At 38.5% G+C, this 19,032-nt stretch overlaps 1 protein-coding gene across 4 annotated transcripts in view; it reads left to right on the top strand.

The window, feature by feature from the left end:
- Positions 1-10,537, top strand: part of LOC106875188 (protein CFAP20DC) — a 42,109-nt gene extending 31,572 nt beyond the window's left edge. For 2 of the 4 annotated variants that reach the window (XM_052966914.2, XM_014923227.3), the window contains exons 16-19: positions 545-775; positions 4,191-4,279; positions 6,161-6,267; positions 9,953-10,242. In XM_052966914.2, coding sequence (XP_052822874.1) covers positions 545-775; positions 4,191-4,279; positions 6,161-6,267; positions 9,953-10,098 — 573 coding nt within the window. In that variant the 3' untranslated portion in view covers positions 10,099-10,242. Of the gene's footprint in view, positions 1-544; positions 776-4,190; positions 4,280-6,160; positions 6,268-8,113; positions 8,705-9,952 lie in introns of those variants that run through there. The other 2 variants (XM_014923226.3, XM_014923228.3) reach the window with 2 other exon arrangements.
- Positions 10,538-19,032: the final 8,495 nt, after the last annotated feature.

Raw genomic sequence — 19,032 nt, 5'->3', positions numbered from 1 at the left:
CCAGGGGACCAGTCAGTGGTGATAAACGAGGCAAAAGATTAAGTTTACTATCCAAGAACAGGAACCATCCATCCTAAGGGCTTGCACAGTTTTTCTCTAACAAATTTTGATCAAAAGCATGGTGACTGAAGACTGGTGAACTAGATGGCTGCACAAGGCTCCAATCTGATTTGGCAGAGTTTCTACAGCTGGATGCCCTTCCTAACGCCAACCACTCTGAGAGTGTAGTGGGTGCTTTTACGTGTTACCGGCACAAAGGCTAGTCAGAAGGCAACGGCCACGCTCAAAATGGTGTATTTTATGTGCCTCGCCATGATAGATCGCTGACCACTACACACATTTTTTTTCTCTCCTTGTTTCTTTCTGTGTTCCTTTCTGTGGAAGAGTGTAGGCTCGAAACGTTAAAGGCATTTTCAATTCCCGAGCGTTATACTAATACATCTATTTGTTTTCTACACCACCTGTCTTCGTCTGTTGTTTTTTTTTTGTGAATTCTGTCTCTCTCTCTCTATATATATATATTCAAAAACCTATTTCATTTTAGAAAATTTACGACAGCAACAAATACCAGACAAATTATAGTAACACAATGGATTCCTGTGAAGAACTCGTTCTGGCCAGCATGAAACGTCAACAAGAAGAAGAATTTGCTTTACATCAAAGAGACAGAGATGCCAACTCAAATGTCAACCCGATGGCTTTGGCAAACCACCTGTATGAGGACTCAACCACTACAACGAGTGATGATGATACATTCAGCTCACTCAAAGTTCCAGTAGGTGTTGCTTTTAATGCTTTTTGTTTTTCAGTCATTTATGTTGCACATCATCATCATCATCATCGTTTAACGTCCGCTTTCCATGCTAGCATGGGTTGGACGATTTGACTGAGGACTGGTGAGACCGGATGGCAACATCAGGCTCCAATCTAATTTGGCAGAGTTTCTACAGCTGGATGCCCTTCCTAACGCCAACCACTCACAGAGTGTAGTGGGTGCTTTTACGTGTCACCCGCACGAGGGTCAGTCAGGTGGTACTGGCAACGGCCACGCTCAAAATGGTGTCTTTTATGTGTCACCCGCACAAGAGCCAGTCCAGGGGCACTGGCAACGATCTCACTTGGCTTGCCGGGTCTTCTCACGCACAGCACATTTCCAAAGGTCTCGGTCAGTAGTCATCGCCTCGGTGAGGCCCAATGTTCGAAGGTCTTGCCTCACCACCTCAGCCCAGGTCTTCCTGGGCCTACCTCTTCCACGGGTTCCCTCAACTGTTAGGGTGTGGCACTTTTTCACGCAGCTATCCTCATCCATTCTCACCACATGTCCATAACAGCGCAATCGTCTCTCTTGCACACCACGACTGATGCTTCTTATGTTCAGCTTTTCTCTCAAGATACTTACACTCTGACGGGTATGCACACTGACATTACACATCCAGCGGAGCATACTGGCTTCATTCCTTGTGAGCTTACGCATGTCCTCAGCAGTCACTGCCATGTAGCATGGCTGTTCGTACACATGCGTCATACAGTTTGCCTTTTACTCTGAATGAGAGTCCCTTTGTCGCCAGCAGAGGTAAGAGCTCTCTAAACTTTGCCCAGGCTATTCTTATTCTAGCAGCTACACTTTCAGCGCACCCACCCCCACTACTAACTTGGTCACCCAGATAGCGGAAGCTATCGACTACCTCTAGTTTTTCTCCCTGGAATGAGATAGAAGTTGTTTCCTGTTTGTTTACAGTGTTTATTGCACCTGAACATCTGCCACATACAAAAACTAACTTCGTAGTTAATCTGCCTTTGATATTGCTGCACCTCTTATGTGTTCATAGCTTGCACCGGGTACATCTTATAGAGTTACTACCTACTCCTTTTCTACATACTGAGCAGGGCCATCTACCTGAAGGGGTTTGTGTTTTATCTACCTTCCTACTTATTAGGATTTGGGTTTTTGCTAGGTTGACTCTAAGGCCCTTCGATTCTAGTCCTTGCTTCCACACCTGAAACTTCTCCTCTAGTTCTGATAGTGACTGCGCAATTAGTGCAAGGTCATCAGCATAGAGGAGCTCCCAGGGGCAACCTGTCTTGAATTCCTCTGTGATCGCCTGGAGGACTATGATAAATAGGAGGGGGCTGAGGACGGAACCTTGGTGGACCCCTACCTCTACCCGGAATTCATTACTGTACTCATTTCCAACCCTCACCTTACTGGCAGCATCTCTGTACATGGCTCGCACAGCTCTCACTAACCATTCTTCTATCCCAAGTTTCCTCATTGACCACCAGATAAGGGATCGGGGGACCCTGTCAAAGGTTTTCTCCATGTCAACAAAAGCCAGGTACAGAGGTTTATCCTTGGCTAGGTATTTCTCCTGCAGCTGTCTCACTAGAAATATGGCATCAGTGGTGCTTTTACCTGGCACGAACCCAAACTGCATCTCATCTAAATTGATTCGCTCCCTAATTAGTTGGGCTATGACCCTCTCCGTAACTTTCATAACCTGATCTAACAGCTTGATGCCTCTGTAATTATTTGTATCTAAAGCGTCACCTTTACCTTTGTAGCAGTTGACTATGGTGCTGCTACACCAGTCATTGGGTATGACTCCTTCGTGTATCACCTGGTTCGTAATATGGGTGACTAGGCTGTAGCCAACACTGCCAGATAATTAACAACAATCGTCATCATCATCATCATCAGCATCATCAATGTTTTAATGTCTTGCATGGATCGGACAGAGTTTACTGAGGCAGATTTTCTATGTCTGGATGCCCTTGTTGCCAACCTTCACCTGTTTCCAAGCAAAGTAATATTTCCTCATGGCTGGACATATTTTCGCAGAATTTTGGAAATGAATGACATTGCTTGTATGACAGTGATACTCATTTACAGCTATCACATGATGTTGCACACACATAAACACACGTGCACACACACACACACACACACACACACACACACACACACACACACACACACACACAGTGGATTCCTTTCAGTTTCCAATTACCAAATCGAATCACAAAACTTTGGTTGGCCCTAGACATTTACCCGAGGTACCATGCAATGGGACTGAACCTGTAACCATGTGAATGGGAAGCAAACTTCTTAATCATACAGCCTACTGACATGTGTTGGGTAGATCTAACAACGTCTCCCCATTTGTAGCAGTCCTTTATTATCTGGCACCACAACAAAAGAGAAAACCAGTTGCGTTTGGTGTTCTGTAATTCTTTTCTTATTAACTGATTTTCTTTACTGATTGTGGCCATGCTAGAGTAACACATTTAAGAGTTTCAAATCAATTGTGTTGACCCAAGTCCTGATTTTCAGCCAAGTCCTGATTATTACCACTGCCTTAGCAACAGCGAAGGCATTGTTGCCAGTTGTGTTTGTTTGTTTGTCTGTGGACAAGATTTCTCAAGAACTGCTGGATAGATTTGGATGAAACTTTCAGAGATGTTTGGCCTCATGACTGGCACGAACTGATTAGATTTTGGGACCGATCTGATAACAGACAAGGATTCTGGATTATTTTCCCTGTTTTTTACTTAATTTTTGAGAGCAGTTGGGTTCATTTTTAGTATTCTCATTTGTGAGAGCAGTCGAGTTTATTTCAGATATTCTCATTTTAAAGATCATCACTGGCTACTTGTTGAGTGCTCTTGTTTGTCATATTAGTTGGTCGGCACTCCATCGGTTATGACGACGAGGGTTCCAGTTGATCCGATCAACGGAACAGCCTACTCGTGAAATATAACGTGCAAGTGGCTGAGCACTCCACAGACACGTGTACCCTTAACGTAATTAGGGTTAGGCTTAGAGTTAGGGTTAGAGTTAAGGTTATCCGACATATTCCCCTCTCAGATTCACACTCGCAGCGGTCCTTCAGTTTTTCTAAGCCCTGTAAAAGAACTCAGAAGGTTGGGCCTCCAGCCAGGTCTTTCGTGACACCCTTAAAACCAGGAACTTTTCAACTCCCTAACGTATGTGTATGTCTGCAATATGTGCAAAATTCGTATGTGTATATGTGCACAGGCCAGTAGCACTCATTTGAATCTCTCTCTTTCTCTCTCTCTCATGCACACCACACACACACACACACACACACACACACACGCAAACACTTTTAATGTCCTCTCTCTTTAGTATGTCAGATCTTTTTTACATTATTTGTGTCATTATTTAACAGCTTCCTGTAATAGGTGGCCACAACTATAAAGAAGAAATGAAGTACCCTTCCAGACGCAGCACTGATACCTTGAGTTCTTCAAATCCCAGGTAATATTAATTCTATCTAATAACCTTTTTAATCTAAGTTTTTAGTATAAAGTGTGGCCATTTGGGAAGAAGCTTGCTTCCCAACCACATGGTTCCAGGCGCAGTCCCACTGTGTGGCGTCTTGGGCAAATGTCTTCTACTATAGCCTCAGGCCAATCAAAGCATTGTGAATGGATTTGTTTGACAGAAACTGAAAGAAGACAGTCATATATATGTATGTATATGTAAGATCCAAGGATCAAGGTGTAGGAAAAAGGTTAGCTTCAAGCAAACTGTAGAAAATATAAAAAAACAACTTTCAGGAAGGTGGAAGGTTGTGAATTTTCCATGTATTGACATATACCTTGCATGTATATTCACCACTTTCGAGGTCCGCTTACTATGAAACATATGTAGCCATGCTATTTTCTATTCCATTCCTTAACTCATGTATCTCAGCCATGGCCGATGCCAGTGTTGGATGTCCAGCCCATTTAAAAGTACAGGCGATATGATATGCTTGAGAAGACCTGTTGAGTTAAGTAAAACCAAAATCGTAGCTGTGGCCAGTGTTCCCTGACTGGCTCCCGTTCCAGTGGCATGTAAAATGCATCATCTGAACATGGTCGGTGACAGTGCCCCCTGACTGGCTCCTGTGCCAGTGGCACATGAAAAGCACCATCCGAATGTGGCCAATGCCAGTGCTCCCTGACTGGCTCCCATGCCAGTGGAACGTAAAAGGCACTATCCAAACATGATTGATGCCAGACCCGCTTGACTGGCTCCTGTGCTGGTGGCATGTAAAAAGCACCCACTACACTCTCAGAGTGGTTGGTGTTGGGAAGGGCATCCAGCTGTAGAAACATTGCCAGAGCAGATTGGAGCCTGGTGCACCCGCTGGCCCTCCAGACCTCAGTCAAACTGTCCAACCCATGCCAGCATGGAGAATGGACGTTAAATGATGATGATATATATATATATATATATATATCATCATCATCATCGTTTAACATCCGCTTTCAGTGCTAGCATGGGTTGGACAATTTGACTGAGAACTGGCGAACCAGATGGCTGCACCAGGCTCCAGTCTGATCTGGCAGAGTTTCTACAACTGGATACCCTTCCTAACACCAACCACTCCGAGAGTGTTGTGGGTGCTTTTATATGCCACCAGCACAAGGGCCAGTCAGGCGGTACTGGCAATGGCCACGCTCAAAATGGTGTATTTTATGTGTCACCTGCACAGGAGCCAGTCCAGTGGCACTGGCAACAACCTCGCTTGAATGTTTATATATATATATATATATATATACATAGAGAGAGAGTAGTTAATATAGAAAAATTTGAGTGGCATACCTATTTGAGTACTCAGTGCACATATCTATTAGTTTGAGTCACCTTGACAAAAGTTCTTTGTATTATCATCACCCTGAAGAATTTTTAGTCAAAGGAATCAACTCCAGTACTTAATTTTTTTTTTTAAGCTTCGTACTTCTTCTATGGATCCATTTTGCTGGGACTGCCTAAGTTACAGGGATGTAAACACACCAACACCAGTTGTCAAGCAGCGATCAGGGAGAAACAAAGACACACACACACACACAGATACATACATATATATACATACACACAACGGTCTTCTTTCTGTTTCTACCTACCAAATCCACCAACAAGGCTTTGGTCAGCCCATGGCTATAGTAGAAGACGCTTGGCTAAGGTGCCACATAGTGGAACTGAACTCAGAATCACGAGGCTGGGAAGCAAGCTTCTTACACAGCCATACATGCACCAGCTTGAATAAATTAATTGATTAATCCAAATTTGTTTTGCTTTCTAGTATTTAGTTGTTGTTGTCATTTACTTCTTAATTTTTTTAAAAAAATATTCTTTGTTATTGTGTAGAGACTGGAATGTGTTTAGTCCACCCATTGTCCTTCCAAGCGAATTACAGCAAAAGGAACAGTTTGATGTTACCTTAAGTGCCAGAATGGATGAGAAAACACTTCACAGTAAGTTGCTTTTTGTCTTCTTATCAGATAAATCTTCATCACCATTTTCTTCTTGTTCATCTACATCAGGGTACTTCAACCATATTTCGCCTATGGACCCCTTTTGTTCCTATTTTACCCGGGAGGGATACCCTCATAGTTATTCAATGTCTAAAAACTCCTTATTATATTTTTATGATTAAATATTATTAAGAATTGTATAAAAAGAATGTTTAAATGTTTTGTAGTGTAGAAAGATAACCAGTTTATTGCACATAAATTTTATGTGCAATGAAAATCTTATATAGACCCCCAAGGAACTTATGGACCACTGATCTACATTAACCTTTTGGGTTTGTTAAATTCATCTTATCACATTTGATTCATAGTTGTTGTTGGACCTTAGGTCAACTCTGATTAAGTAAACTTATGGTCAAAGGATATCTAGGATTACATTATTTAATGTGTACTTCGCTTTTGACAAGATAGTGAGACATGATTTCACTACTATTTCTAACAGCAGAGATTTAGCTATTATTTCAAGCAGCAGAGATTTGGCTATTATTTCTAGCAACTTGAAGGACCACATGGAAGACACCTTCATTGGCATCTCAGTTGTTTAACTCCAGGTTAACCCCAGTTTAGCAAGCTTGTGTTCAAAGTCATTCCTGATTTGACCATATTATTGCTTTGTATATCTAAGACTACATCACTCAGTGTGTCCTTCCTATTTTAAGACAGTAGGGTGTGGTTTGAAACAGATTCGGCTACTGTTTCTAGCAGATCAAGTGACTGAATAGAGACCATTTCACTGGTACATTTCGAGACATTTGTTAATTTAATTGGAAATTATAGGTTCCATGGAAGAAGCTAGAAGTTCTTCGTGAACTGAAGATAACTGCCATCATTTACTGCCAATTTGAAGTTAATCCAAGAGTAGAAGGACAAATGCATTTGCATTCATCATCATCGTGGTTAACTTTGCCATTTACTCTCTTTTTACTCTTTTACCTGTTTCAGTCATTTGACTGCGGCCATGCTGGAGCACCACCTTTAGTCGAGCAAATCGACCCCAGGACTTATTCTTTGTAAGCCTAGTACTTATTCTATCGGTCTCCTTTTGCTGAACCGCTAAGTTACGGAGACGTAAGCATACCACCATTGGTTGTCAAGCGATGTTGGGGGGGGACAAACACAGGCACACAAACACACACACACACACAAACACACACATATACATATACATATATATATATGACAGGCTTCTTTCAGTTTCCGTCTACCAAATCCACTCACAAGGCTTTGGTCGGCCCGAGGCTATAGTAGAAGACACTTGCCCAAGGTGCCATGCAGTAGGAATGAACCCAGAACCATGTGGTTGGTAAGCAAGCTACTTACCACACAGCCACTCCTGTTTATTCATAATCTTAATCAATGATAAATTTAAGGAACAATAAAGTACTAAGATTGATAGTATCGACCCTCCACATTTCAGAGTTGCTGACATTTATGCCCAAATTAAAACTGGTTATAAGCACCACCACCACCACCGCTGCGGAAGGCCGCCACCGCCGCCGCTGCCGCCACCACCACCATCACCTCCTTATCTCAAGAATATAGTATCCAACCTACATTTTGTGATTTTGATTATTCAGTGTCTCTTTTATTCCATATCTACAGCAATGTCGACCTTTCTAAACTTGTAAATCAAAGAATAGTCCACTTTTTCCCAAGTATGAGTTATCCAATAGAATCAAAATCTGTAATTATAAATTAATTTAGTGTATTTCTAATTTACCAGTGTTAGATTAAATCAAAGAAAGGATTATCCAATAATATGAATTCTTTTTGAATATATTTCTTACAGGCTTTGATGATTGTTGGCGCAAATAGAAAACGTGTGATTGTTTGCATGTGCAACACACCACCATCGTCCCTGCATCACCAGTATTATCATCATCATCATTGTCATCATGTCAATGACATCACCATCATCTTCATCATCATCTTCAGTGACATCACCATCATCATCATCATCTTCTTGAATGACATCATCATCTTTAATCTTTGTACTGCCACACTTTATGCACTTTTAAGTAGAGTGCAAATGCAGACTGGTATCATGAAAATGGATCTCTTGTTTCTGGGGTCTTGGGCCCGGCACTAAACCTAGTGGCCTCTTGACTGGTTACTCTGACTGATGCCATTGACATCATCATCATCATCATCATCATCTCTGCCGTGACCTTATTTGCCTGAATGAGTCTTTCTTCTTTTGTTTACTGACCATAACAGTTCTCAACCAACTAATCATTGTCGCAAGCCTAATGTCTCTTGAAATACAAATGTAATACTAATGTAAGCTAATTTTTTACTAATGATGTACTGGAATAATTATTTTCCTGTGACTGTTAATTCTGAAATTCTGTAAATCTGTAAATAAAACTGAAACCTTGAAGCACTTATTTGTCTTTTGACTGTACACTGCATATATTGTTTTCTGTGGTGTTGCAATATTTTCATTGATTAAGATTATGAATAAACATCTGCAAAATAATCTCATCATTATCTTCTACACAACATCACCACTGCCACTGTCTCCACAAAACCACTGTGCCCAGTAGTGTCATACTTAAGCATTGTTTTTCTCTCCTGTCATCGTCATCATTTTATTATGCGCTAACATGAGTTGAATAGATTATTATGATATGAGATCTTTCTTACTGGGAACTACTGCTCTTATAGACTGCTGCTTACATGTGTTATTTTGGCTTAGTTTTTATAGCTGGATGTCTTCTTTTTTTGTCAGTCACTATGTAAAGTATGCTGGGGGCATTTTCTTGTGGCACCAGCACTAGAGAAGATGAGAATTCCTCAATAAGACAAGACTGAAGGAATCTTACAACCGTATGCTTTCTTTGCTCATTTGCCATTCACTTCATAGTGCATGCTGGGTGTATTTTTCAAGGCACCAGCACTAAAGAGGTTGCCAAGTCTTCAGTGAAACAGGACTAAGGAACATCTCTGCCTTATTTTACCTCTGCTCGCTTACCAATCACTCTAGTTTGCAGGGGTGATGGTGCTTGGACAGTTTTCCAACATGGTACCAGCACAGGAGGGTGGGTACTTTGTACTCTATATGTATAGAGGGTACTCAGTAACCTAAGATGTGTACTTTTGCTTAGGTAATGTTATCAAGAGATGGGGTGGATGAAAGGGATAAAAATAGCATGGTAGAGACAGAGTTATTGGGGTGGAGATGAGAGAGGAATGACAAAAGTAGGTGGTGGTGACAAGTGAAGTTCCAAAAGCCAATAGTGACATCATCAATGGGTTGGGCGAGGACCATGTCTTGCTCAGACATCTGTTTTGGTATGGCCTCTGTAACTAAATGTCCTTCCTAACACCAACTTCTTTACAGAGTGTACAGGATGTATTTTTCAAGGCATCAGCACTGGAGAGGTTATCTCTTCTTGACCATAAGTTGTCTTTGTTGAATTTGCCAAGCACTTTACAGAGAGCAGTAGGTGCATTTTTGGGGGGACTTTAGCACTAGAAAGGCATTTATGCCCTTGATTAGGCTAAAAGGTCCTCTAGATCCGGCATATTTCCATTTTCCTTTGTCAACAGATCATTGCCAGGGAAGATTGTAAACAACAAATATTGATGTATTTTTAAACAATAATTTGTTTTTCTATCTTAACAGATCAATGCCAGATGAAGTTCCCGAGAACCAGTTGCAAATTTGATTCCAACAATAAATGCAACGAGGAAGAACTGGACTTGTTATATGATCCTGTTCTAGGTTATTACTATGACCCCAAGACAAACAAATATTATGAACTCAAATGATAATGGAGGATTTTATATACTAGACAACTTGTCTTGGGGCATTGTGTGTGTGCATGTGTGTGTGTGTGCATATGTGTGTGTGTATGTGTGTGGACATGTACACAGTTACTTTTTTTACAAACTTCACCACACACATACACGTATTTAATTAACCTGTGATTTGAGGTTTAATTTATCTGTGATATATCATTGTCCCAAGATGTACAAATTACTGTTTTACATATCTTTCATTATCAATTTATTGATGTGTATGCACATATATATTTAGTTTTTTTATTAGCTGATAATACTGTAGTACTACAGGAGTTACTCATGGGTCTAGAGTTTTGTGTCAAGGCTCTTATCAAACCAATGGTCAAAAATACCTTGGCACAAAACTCTAGGCTTTTCAGTAACTCCTGTAGTATTATCAGCTAATAAAAGATTATATATGTATATTCTGCTTTGTGTATTGAGTTTTCTTCCATCCATTTGTAAAACAAAATGTACTTGCATATATATATATATATATATATATATATATATATATATATATATATATATATACACACACATGGAGCACTCCGTCGGTCACGACGACGGGGTTCCCAGCTGATATGATCAATGGAACAGCTTGCTCGTGAAATTAATGTGCAAGTGGCTGGTCACTCCACGAATATGTGTACCCTTAACGTAGTTCTCAGGGAGATTCAGCGTGACACAGAGTGTGACAAGGCTGGCCCTTTGAAATACAGGTGCTACTCATTTTTGCCAGCTGAGTGGACTGGAGCAACATGAAATAAAGTGTCTTGCTCAAGGACACAACACGTCGCTGGGAATTGAACTCACGACCTTACAATTGTGAGCTGAATGCCCTAACCACTAAGCCATGCACCTTCACTATATATATATATATATATATATATATATATATATATATATTGGTGTTAGGAAGGGCATCCAGCCATAAAAGCCATGCCAGTACAGATAGAGCTTGACGCAGTACTCTAGCTTACCAGCTCCTGTCAAACTGTCTTTAATCCATACCAGCATGGGAAATAGATGTTGTGGCACCTTAGGCAAGTGTCTTCTACTATAGTCTCAGGTCAACCAAAGCCATGTGAATGGATTTTGTAGACAGAACCTGAAAGAAAGCCCATCATAGGACACCCTAAGTGGGAAATTTAATGAGAATGAGGAGAAACTACAGTCTTGTAATGTAGAGGGCAACTGGGAGTTTTTCTGCAGGACAGCTTGCTGAGTGCCACAGACCAAATCTGTGACTGGTGCAAAGTCCCAACCTAACCTAGGGTGACGTGGTGGTGGAACGATGTAGACAAACTGTTAGAGTGAAGGAACAGGACTAGAAGAATGGTGGTAGTAGAGAAACATATCAAGTTGCTAGGAGGGAGGTTAGGAGACAGGTATGCCTAGTCAGGGGAGAAGCAGATAGGAGGAAGTTTGCCAATGTTCTGTGATGAGAAGACCAGAGGCTTAAAATGTTTCAGATTGCAAGACAGTGTATAAGAGAAAATTATGACATGGTAGAAGAGAAATGTGTTTGCATGGATGACGGTTTACTTACTGTTAGTGATCCTGCAAAGAAGGAGGCTTGGAAGTGCCACTATGAAAGTTACTAAATGTAAAGAATGCATGGGAGAAGGAGCGCCTGCCTAATGTGGACCCAACATCAACAGTAGCTTAATTGATAAAACAATTAAGGATATGAAGACAGGGAAAGCCTCCGGCCCATCAAGAATCACCACTGAGATGCTTAAAAATATCTGGCGGAGTGGGATATGACCTGGTCACTTATATAGTTAATCAGGTCGTCCATGAAGGGGTCATACCCAGTGATTGGTGTAACAACACTATAGTCAACTGCTACAAAGGTAAGGGTGATGCCCTTGACAGAAATAATTATAGAGGCATCAAATTGCTGGACCAGATGATGAGAATTGCAGAAAGGGTCATCGCTCAATTAATTAGGAAGAGAGTTAGCATAGATGAGATGCAGTTTGGATTTGTGCCAGGGAGAAGCATCACTTATGCTGTCTTCCTGGTGAGGCAAATTCAGGAGAAATACTTGGCCCAAAATAAACCTCTGTATCTGGCTTTTGTTTACATGGAGAAAGCCTTTGACAGGGTCCCTCATTCCCTTATCTGGTGGGCAATGTGGAAGCTAGGGATAGATGAGTGGTTGGTGAGAGCTGTGCAAGCCATGTACAAGGATGCTGTCAGTAATGTGAAAGTTGCTAATGAGTATAACAGAGAGTTTAGTGTACAAGTTGGAATCCACCAAGGTTTGGTTCTTAGCCCTCTCTTGTTTATCATAGTCCTCCAAACTATAACTGAGGAATTTTAAGACTGGCTGCCCTTGGGAGCTCCTCTATGCAGATGACCTTGTTCTTATTGCTAAATCACTACCAGAACTAGAGAAGAAATTTCAAGTATGGAAGCACGGACTGGAATCAGAGGGTCTTAGAATTAATTTAGCAAATACCAAAGTCTTGATCAGTAGGAAAATAGACAAATCACAGATCCCTTCAGGGAGATGGTACTGCTTGGTATGTAGAAAAGGGGTTGGGAGAAACTCCATATTGTGTATTCCGTATGGAGTATGCATAAGAGGTGCAATGGTATCAGTGGAAGACTAACATAGAAAGTAGTCTTTACATGTGACAGCTGTACTGGTACATTAAACACTAGGAATGTACAAAAAAATAGACTTTCCCAAATGCCATGGGGTATCCTTAGAAGTAGTAGACAATTTCTGTTACTTAGGTGACCATGTTAGTAGTGAGGGAGATTGTTCTGGAAACATAGCTGCAAGAATAAGAATAGGCTGGGTGAAGTTCAGAGAGCAATTATCTTTGATCATAGTGAAGGGCCTCTCCCTCAGAGTGAAAGGCAGATTGTATGGCAGTGAGACATGAGCTATGACTACTGAGGATATGCGAAGGATTGAAAGAAATGAAATCAATATGCTCCACTGGATGGGTGACGTCAGTGTGCATATATGACAGTATAAGTGATTTGAGACAAAAACTGGGTATATGAGGCATTAGATGTAGTATGCAAGAGAGAAGACTGTGCTGGTATGGTCGTACAATGCATATAAATAAAATTGTTGCATCAAGAGGTGCCAATCTTTAATTGTAAAGGGAACATGTGGAAGGAGTAGACCCAGGAAAACGTGGAACAAAGTGGTGAGAAAGGATCTACAGACGTTGGGACTCACAGAGTGGATGACAGAGGTCTTAGACTCCCAACAGTTTGCTGTGCTTGGGAAGACACATCTAGCTAAGTATCATACATAATGTAAATATACAATACTGAACAGAGAATTTCATGCAGTATTCATCTGGCGACAACATCTCTTATGGACCTACTGTGTTTAAAAACAAAATGTACATCGAAAAGCATCCCAACAGTAGCTAGTGAGAGAGAACATCACATGCATTTTGGCCTCATTGCCACATGCTTAGATGATATGTGTCACATCCGATATAAAGGTAAACAGGAAAAAACATTCACTTGTATTGTGAATGGCTGCCCAGTTTAATAAAAATCTGTCATATGCAAAAGAAACACTGTTAAAGACAGAGATGACTATTTTAATTTAATACTGTTCCTATTGCACAAAGCAGATATACACACACACACACAAACACACTCTTCCCAAGTAATTATATGAGGTTGTTATTTATTAATCACGAGAAATTTTTGTATTTTATTAATGCATTGCTACACACGTTTCTGTATAACATGTGCTTGTTTGTGACTACATTCTTACATCCATTTGATATTATTAAATATAATATCCCTATGTCTCTAGAGAGTCTATTATTACATTTTTAATAGTATCCTATGGATGTGAGAATGTAGTCACAAACAAACATGTGTCATGCAGAAACATATGTAGCAATGTATTGATAAAATATTAAAATTTCCATCCAAAAAATTTCTCTTGATTAGTGCATTATATATATATATGTGTGTGAGTGTGTGTGTATATATATATATATATATATGTTTACATTTAGCAATGCAAATGAGAAAAAAGATTACTCAGTACATGTAGGGTTTATTTATTCATATACAGTCAAATGTTTCTCTCCATATGAAACTCTGAGTACATATGGAGTATGTGAACCTTAAACAAATAAAACTAAATATATATTATATATAAATTTAGTCATTCTCAAAAAAAGAAAAAGAAAAAGAACAAAATATGTTGTATAGTGATTATATTTGGTTAGTTGAAGACTTTGTTGATATGTATATACATATATATATATAATGGAGAAAAATCTGAGTTAGATGGTTTTTGTTGAGAGTTGGAAACGTTTTTTACATTTATCATATGATTCATCACCGACTCAAAGGGAAATTTCAAATTAATTCTAAATTAGTCCCATTGAGATACAAAAAATAATGATAAGAGGGCATTTTAGTTCACTGGAAGCATTGTGTATTGTTTGTGAAATGTAACATGTCTTGAATGGCACAACAATGCAGAGTGGACTATAATAACTGTTATAAATAATTTAATTATTCAAAGTCTAATATAATATTTTGGAATAGAAAAATTCCTTCTTCAGATATTCCTAGCAATATCTGAAGAAGGAATTTTTATATCCCGAAATATTATATTAGACTATGAATAATTAAATTATTTATAACAGTTATTATAGTCCACTGTACATTGTTGTGCCATTCAAGACACGTTATATTTCATAAAAAATATTGAAACAAATTGCACAGTTTTCCGTCCATTTTTCTCTGTGCTGAAGGGTTGGATGTCACCATGGTGAAGTTGATGTGATTATGAATTCATGATGTGATTGTATCTTCTTTCCATTCAGTGTGGTGGCCACCAATAATTCTAATTTGTAACGTGTATAACCTTTTAAATATTAAAAATACAAATCTATTTCAGGAATGACTTTGCCTCTCATAATTCATAGTACCAATAAAATAAACACCAGTCATATATTGGGGTAGTTTCTCCTACAATTTGTGGCCTTGAGACAAAATTAAATCATTATGATTATTTCTTGTGAATTTCTTCAGTTCATGTATTGGTGTTCATCTTCAGTTTTAAAAGTGTCAAGCAGATTAAAGACAAGTAACTCACAAGTTAGTTTGCCAAAAGTTATTTTATTCTGCAGTAGAATTGACCTTAGTACCCTAGCCAACAAATCAGTTATCAGTCTTCTATTGTTTTATCGCAAAGGTCAAGAAATATTTTGTTCAGTATTTGTGTACATTCCCATTGAATAGTTACCCTTACGTTCAGTGGTTGCTGGTTTTGTACCATAAACTTTATCATTTAAGTATCTCCATAGAGAAAAAGTCTAATGTGAAGAGTATTCTACTAACCCTCTTTGTCCAATCCACCTGATTGGCAAAATCTTATCAGTGTAGACCCTTATATTACTATGGTAATGTGGCAGTGCCCCATCATAGGGGCACACTGGATCTCCCTGAAAACTACATGAAGGGTATGTGTGTCTGTAGAATGCTCAGCCCCTTGCATGTCAATTTCATGAGCAGGCTGTTCCATTGATCGAATCAACTGGAACACCCATTGTCATCACCAATGGAATGCCCAACCATTGAAATATACTACCTTTATTTAAAAAAACAATGAAAAACCTAGTAAGAGTAATTTTACCAGTTATTAATCCAATGTTTGCAAATGTTTTCCTGTTGATCACTTTCAACAGGAAGTTTGTATTATAAAAGTAAGGAGATGGGATGGTCTGAGTGGAGTTTGTATCAAGAGTGTTAAGTATACAGATGAGATAAGGAAATGAACTCGCACTTGAGCTTTAGAAATTAACTGGTGAAAAGGAGCAGGAAAATAGACGACTTACAAGTAGTAATGGATACTGAATTTTATGATATAAAAGGATTCTTTTTATATCCAGGAGGTAGGCTGTGATACTTATGTATCAGGTATATGATTGTTGTATGTTAAGTTAAAATTTTTCAATAATAAAGTACTTACAAATATAGAAGAGAAAAGATCTAGATGGGAATTGTTTGGCTGTGAGTTGTAATCTTTGTTTCCTTACAATTTAGAAATGTATTTTTGTTTCATCTTGATTTAGCGTAATGGTCATATATGGGGTATCATGATATCATACTTTATAAATTCCTGACCAAACAATTTATAATTTTCAAATAAAACAATTTGCCATATCATAAATTGCTCATTAAGTTAAATAGATCTTATTTTATTAATTTATTTCTCTTTTGACCACAGAACTTTGATTTAGAGACTTGTGAAGTTTTGAGTAACTCTCATTTGACGTGTTACCATCTTTGAACTTTGTTTTCTTAGAAAAAGAATAAAATTTTCAAATATATTATCCCTCTATGCATGCATTAAGGAATGGTTTTACAAATATGTTGTTTTTTGTTTTTCTTTTGTTTTTTTTAATACAGAAACCATGCAGTTGTATAGTTTAAACATTTGAAAATTGATTTTGTTTAAAGTGTGATTTGTAAATAAAAGAGAAAATAGAAATAAATCTATTTTATAAAAAAAAATACTTATTTGTTTTTTTTTATTGAACCACCATTTTTCTTATTTCTTTATTGCCCACAAAGGGCTAAACATAGAGGGGACAGACAAAGGGATTAAATCGATTACATCAACCCCAGTGCTTAACTGGTACTTAATTTATCGACCCCGAAAGGATGAAAGGCAAAGTCGACCTCAGCAGAATTTGAACTCAGAACGTAACGGGAGATGAAATACCGTTAAGCATTTTGCCCGGTGTGCTAACATTTCTACCAGCTCACCGCCTTGAACCACCATTTTTCTATTTACTTTTTCTGTTCATTGAGGTTGTCTGCTCTTTAACTCTGTTTTCAAAATTAAAAAAAATAATGATTTGGTATTGATTCATCTAAGGGCAGACACATGGCTGTGTGATTACAAATTATGATGTTTCGCAACATCATAGTTCTAGGTTCAATCCCATTGTCAGTATCTTGGGCAAATGTCTTCTATCACAGTCCCATGTTGATTAGTACTTTGTAAGTAGACTTTGGTAGATGGAAACTGATCGGAAGTTTGTTCCTTTTCTATAAACATACATAGCTATGTATTGTGTGTCTTTGTATCTTTCATTCATGGATTTTAATGAAAGATGTACACATCAGACAGGAAAAGCAATAAATAGACATGTTAAAAAAAGAAAGAAGTAGCTTGTATTTGTTTTGTCCAAATATCACAGACATTTCTCAGTTGTTTTCAACATTGAAATTTCCCATTTTATTGGTTTAAGAGCAGGGGACTCCAACGTGGTCGATATCGATCCCTGGAGGTCGATGGGAATATTCAACGGGGTCGATAAATGCACATCTACTTAATTATTATTATTTATTTATTTTCTTGTACATGCCTGGGAGTCGATGGGGATGGGGGTCCATGAAGGAGTTGATAGTCTAGAAAGTTTGGGGGACTCCTGGTTTATAGGAAGAAGAGGAGTACCCATGGCCCTTTTCAGAGAATCCATGATTGGTAGGAATAAGGGTAAAAGTTATTCCCAGACCAAACTCTTTGCTTACAATAGAGTAAAACTCCATAAACCTGCAGCCATTTATGCTATTGTGAACGACCTGCATGATGTTAAATTTTTAAAGATTAATTTTCTTTGTAAATTCTCCCAAGCAATTAATATACAACAATACAGAGGATTAAGTTTCCCAAAATCAAAACCAAATTATCAAGTATAGTGATTGGCTTACATTGGAGTGAGTTGTCCAGTTTGCATAAAGTTATGAGTACTATAGGAACTTCTCAAGTCAAGGAGCACTTGAGTAGAAATATGCTCTTTCAACTCAAGAGGATAATGGGAAAATCTAAAAAGTATGAAAAGGGCACTATGCACAACACTAGCCAGAAGTCTAGAGATGTCAAATGCACTCAGCAACTGTGCAACATGGAGAGAAAGTGTTATACGATAATCAGCTATAAACACACAGTCAAGGAGGGTATTTTGCCAAGTGTAACCTTTTAGCATTCAGATTATTTTATCAAATATAATGCTTACTTGTTCACATTGTTTTGAATTTATCTTACATTATTTTGTAGCCTTCAGATTTTGATTATGTGACTGCATATTATTTAGACTTAGATTGTAGGGTAGATGTGAGAGGCTGGATCTAGCCAGTTTGAACATACAACAGGAAGACTATTTTGGCCAGATATGGTCAGTTTAAATGCTAAAGGGTTAAGGTAAGACTTGTAAGAAGTGTCACAAATGTAATTATTTCACTAAAATGTCCCATTGTGGAAAGCGAAGCCAAATTAATGAAGTCTCCTCTAACCAAGTACAATATCTGTATTCTCCACAGTCTTACAATGGCAATAAAGAAAATGAAATTTTCATAGACCATGTTACAAATATTGGTTATATGTTGAATGTGGTACAAATATTTGCCTTGGTTTAAACCCACTTATAGCACATAAATCTGTTTCAGAGTTTCATGTTAATGTATTACTTCTAATGAATAAATTACTCAGTATGTCTGGCCTGCTGAGTCCATTAAAAAATTATTTAGTTTTTAAAATTTTCCATGATAGCCTTTGGTTTATTTAATATAGGGGTTGGATGTTAACTAGAGCATTAACACCAATGTTCAAATTATTGATACATCCCAGGTATCCTTATATTAATATTGATTTTGAATTCTGGCATGAGGCCAGCGTCTAGTACTTATTTAATGAACCTCAAAAGGATGAAAGGCAAAGTCGATCTTGGCAGAATTTGAACTTGGAATGTAAAGACAGATGAAATGATGCCCATCGTACTAATGGTTCTCTCAGCTCATCACCTTAAACTATGCTAATATCATTGACTCTAAAGGAGGTTGATGCTTTTAAAAAGCAATTCAGTGCTCTTGATCTTAATCTTGTTTTCTGGTGTATTGAAT

This window comes from Octopus bimaculoides, chromosome 4, assembly GCF_046866305.1.
Source record: "Octopus bimaculoides isolate indiv1 chromosome 4, ASM4686630v1, whole genome shotgun sequence".
Taxonomy (NCBI): Eukaryota; Metazoa; Mollusca; class Cephalopoda; order Octopoda; family Octopodidae; genus Octopus; species Octopus bimaculoides.
Note: the sequence above shows the minus strand (reverse complement) of the source record. Positions and strands in the feature narration are given on the sequence as shown.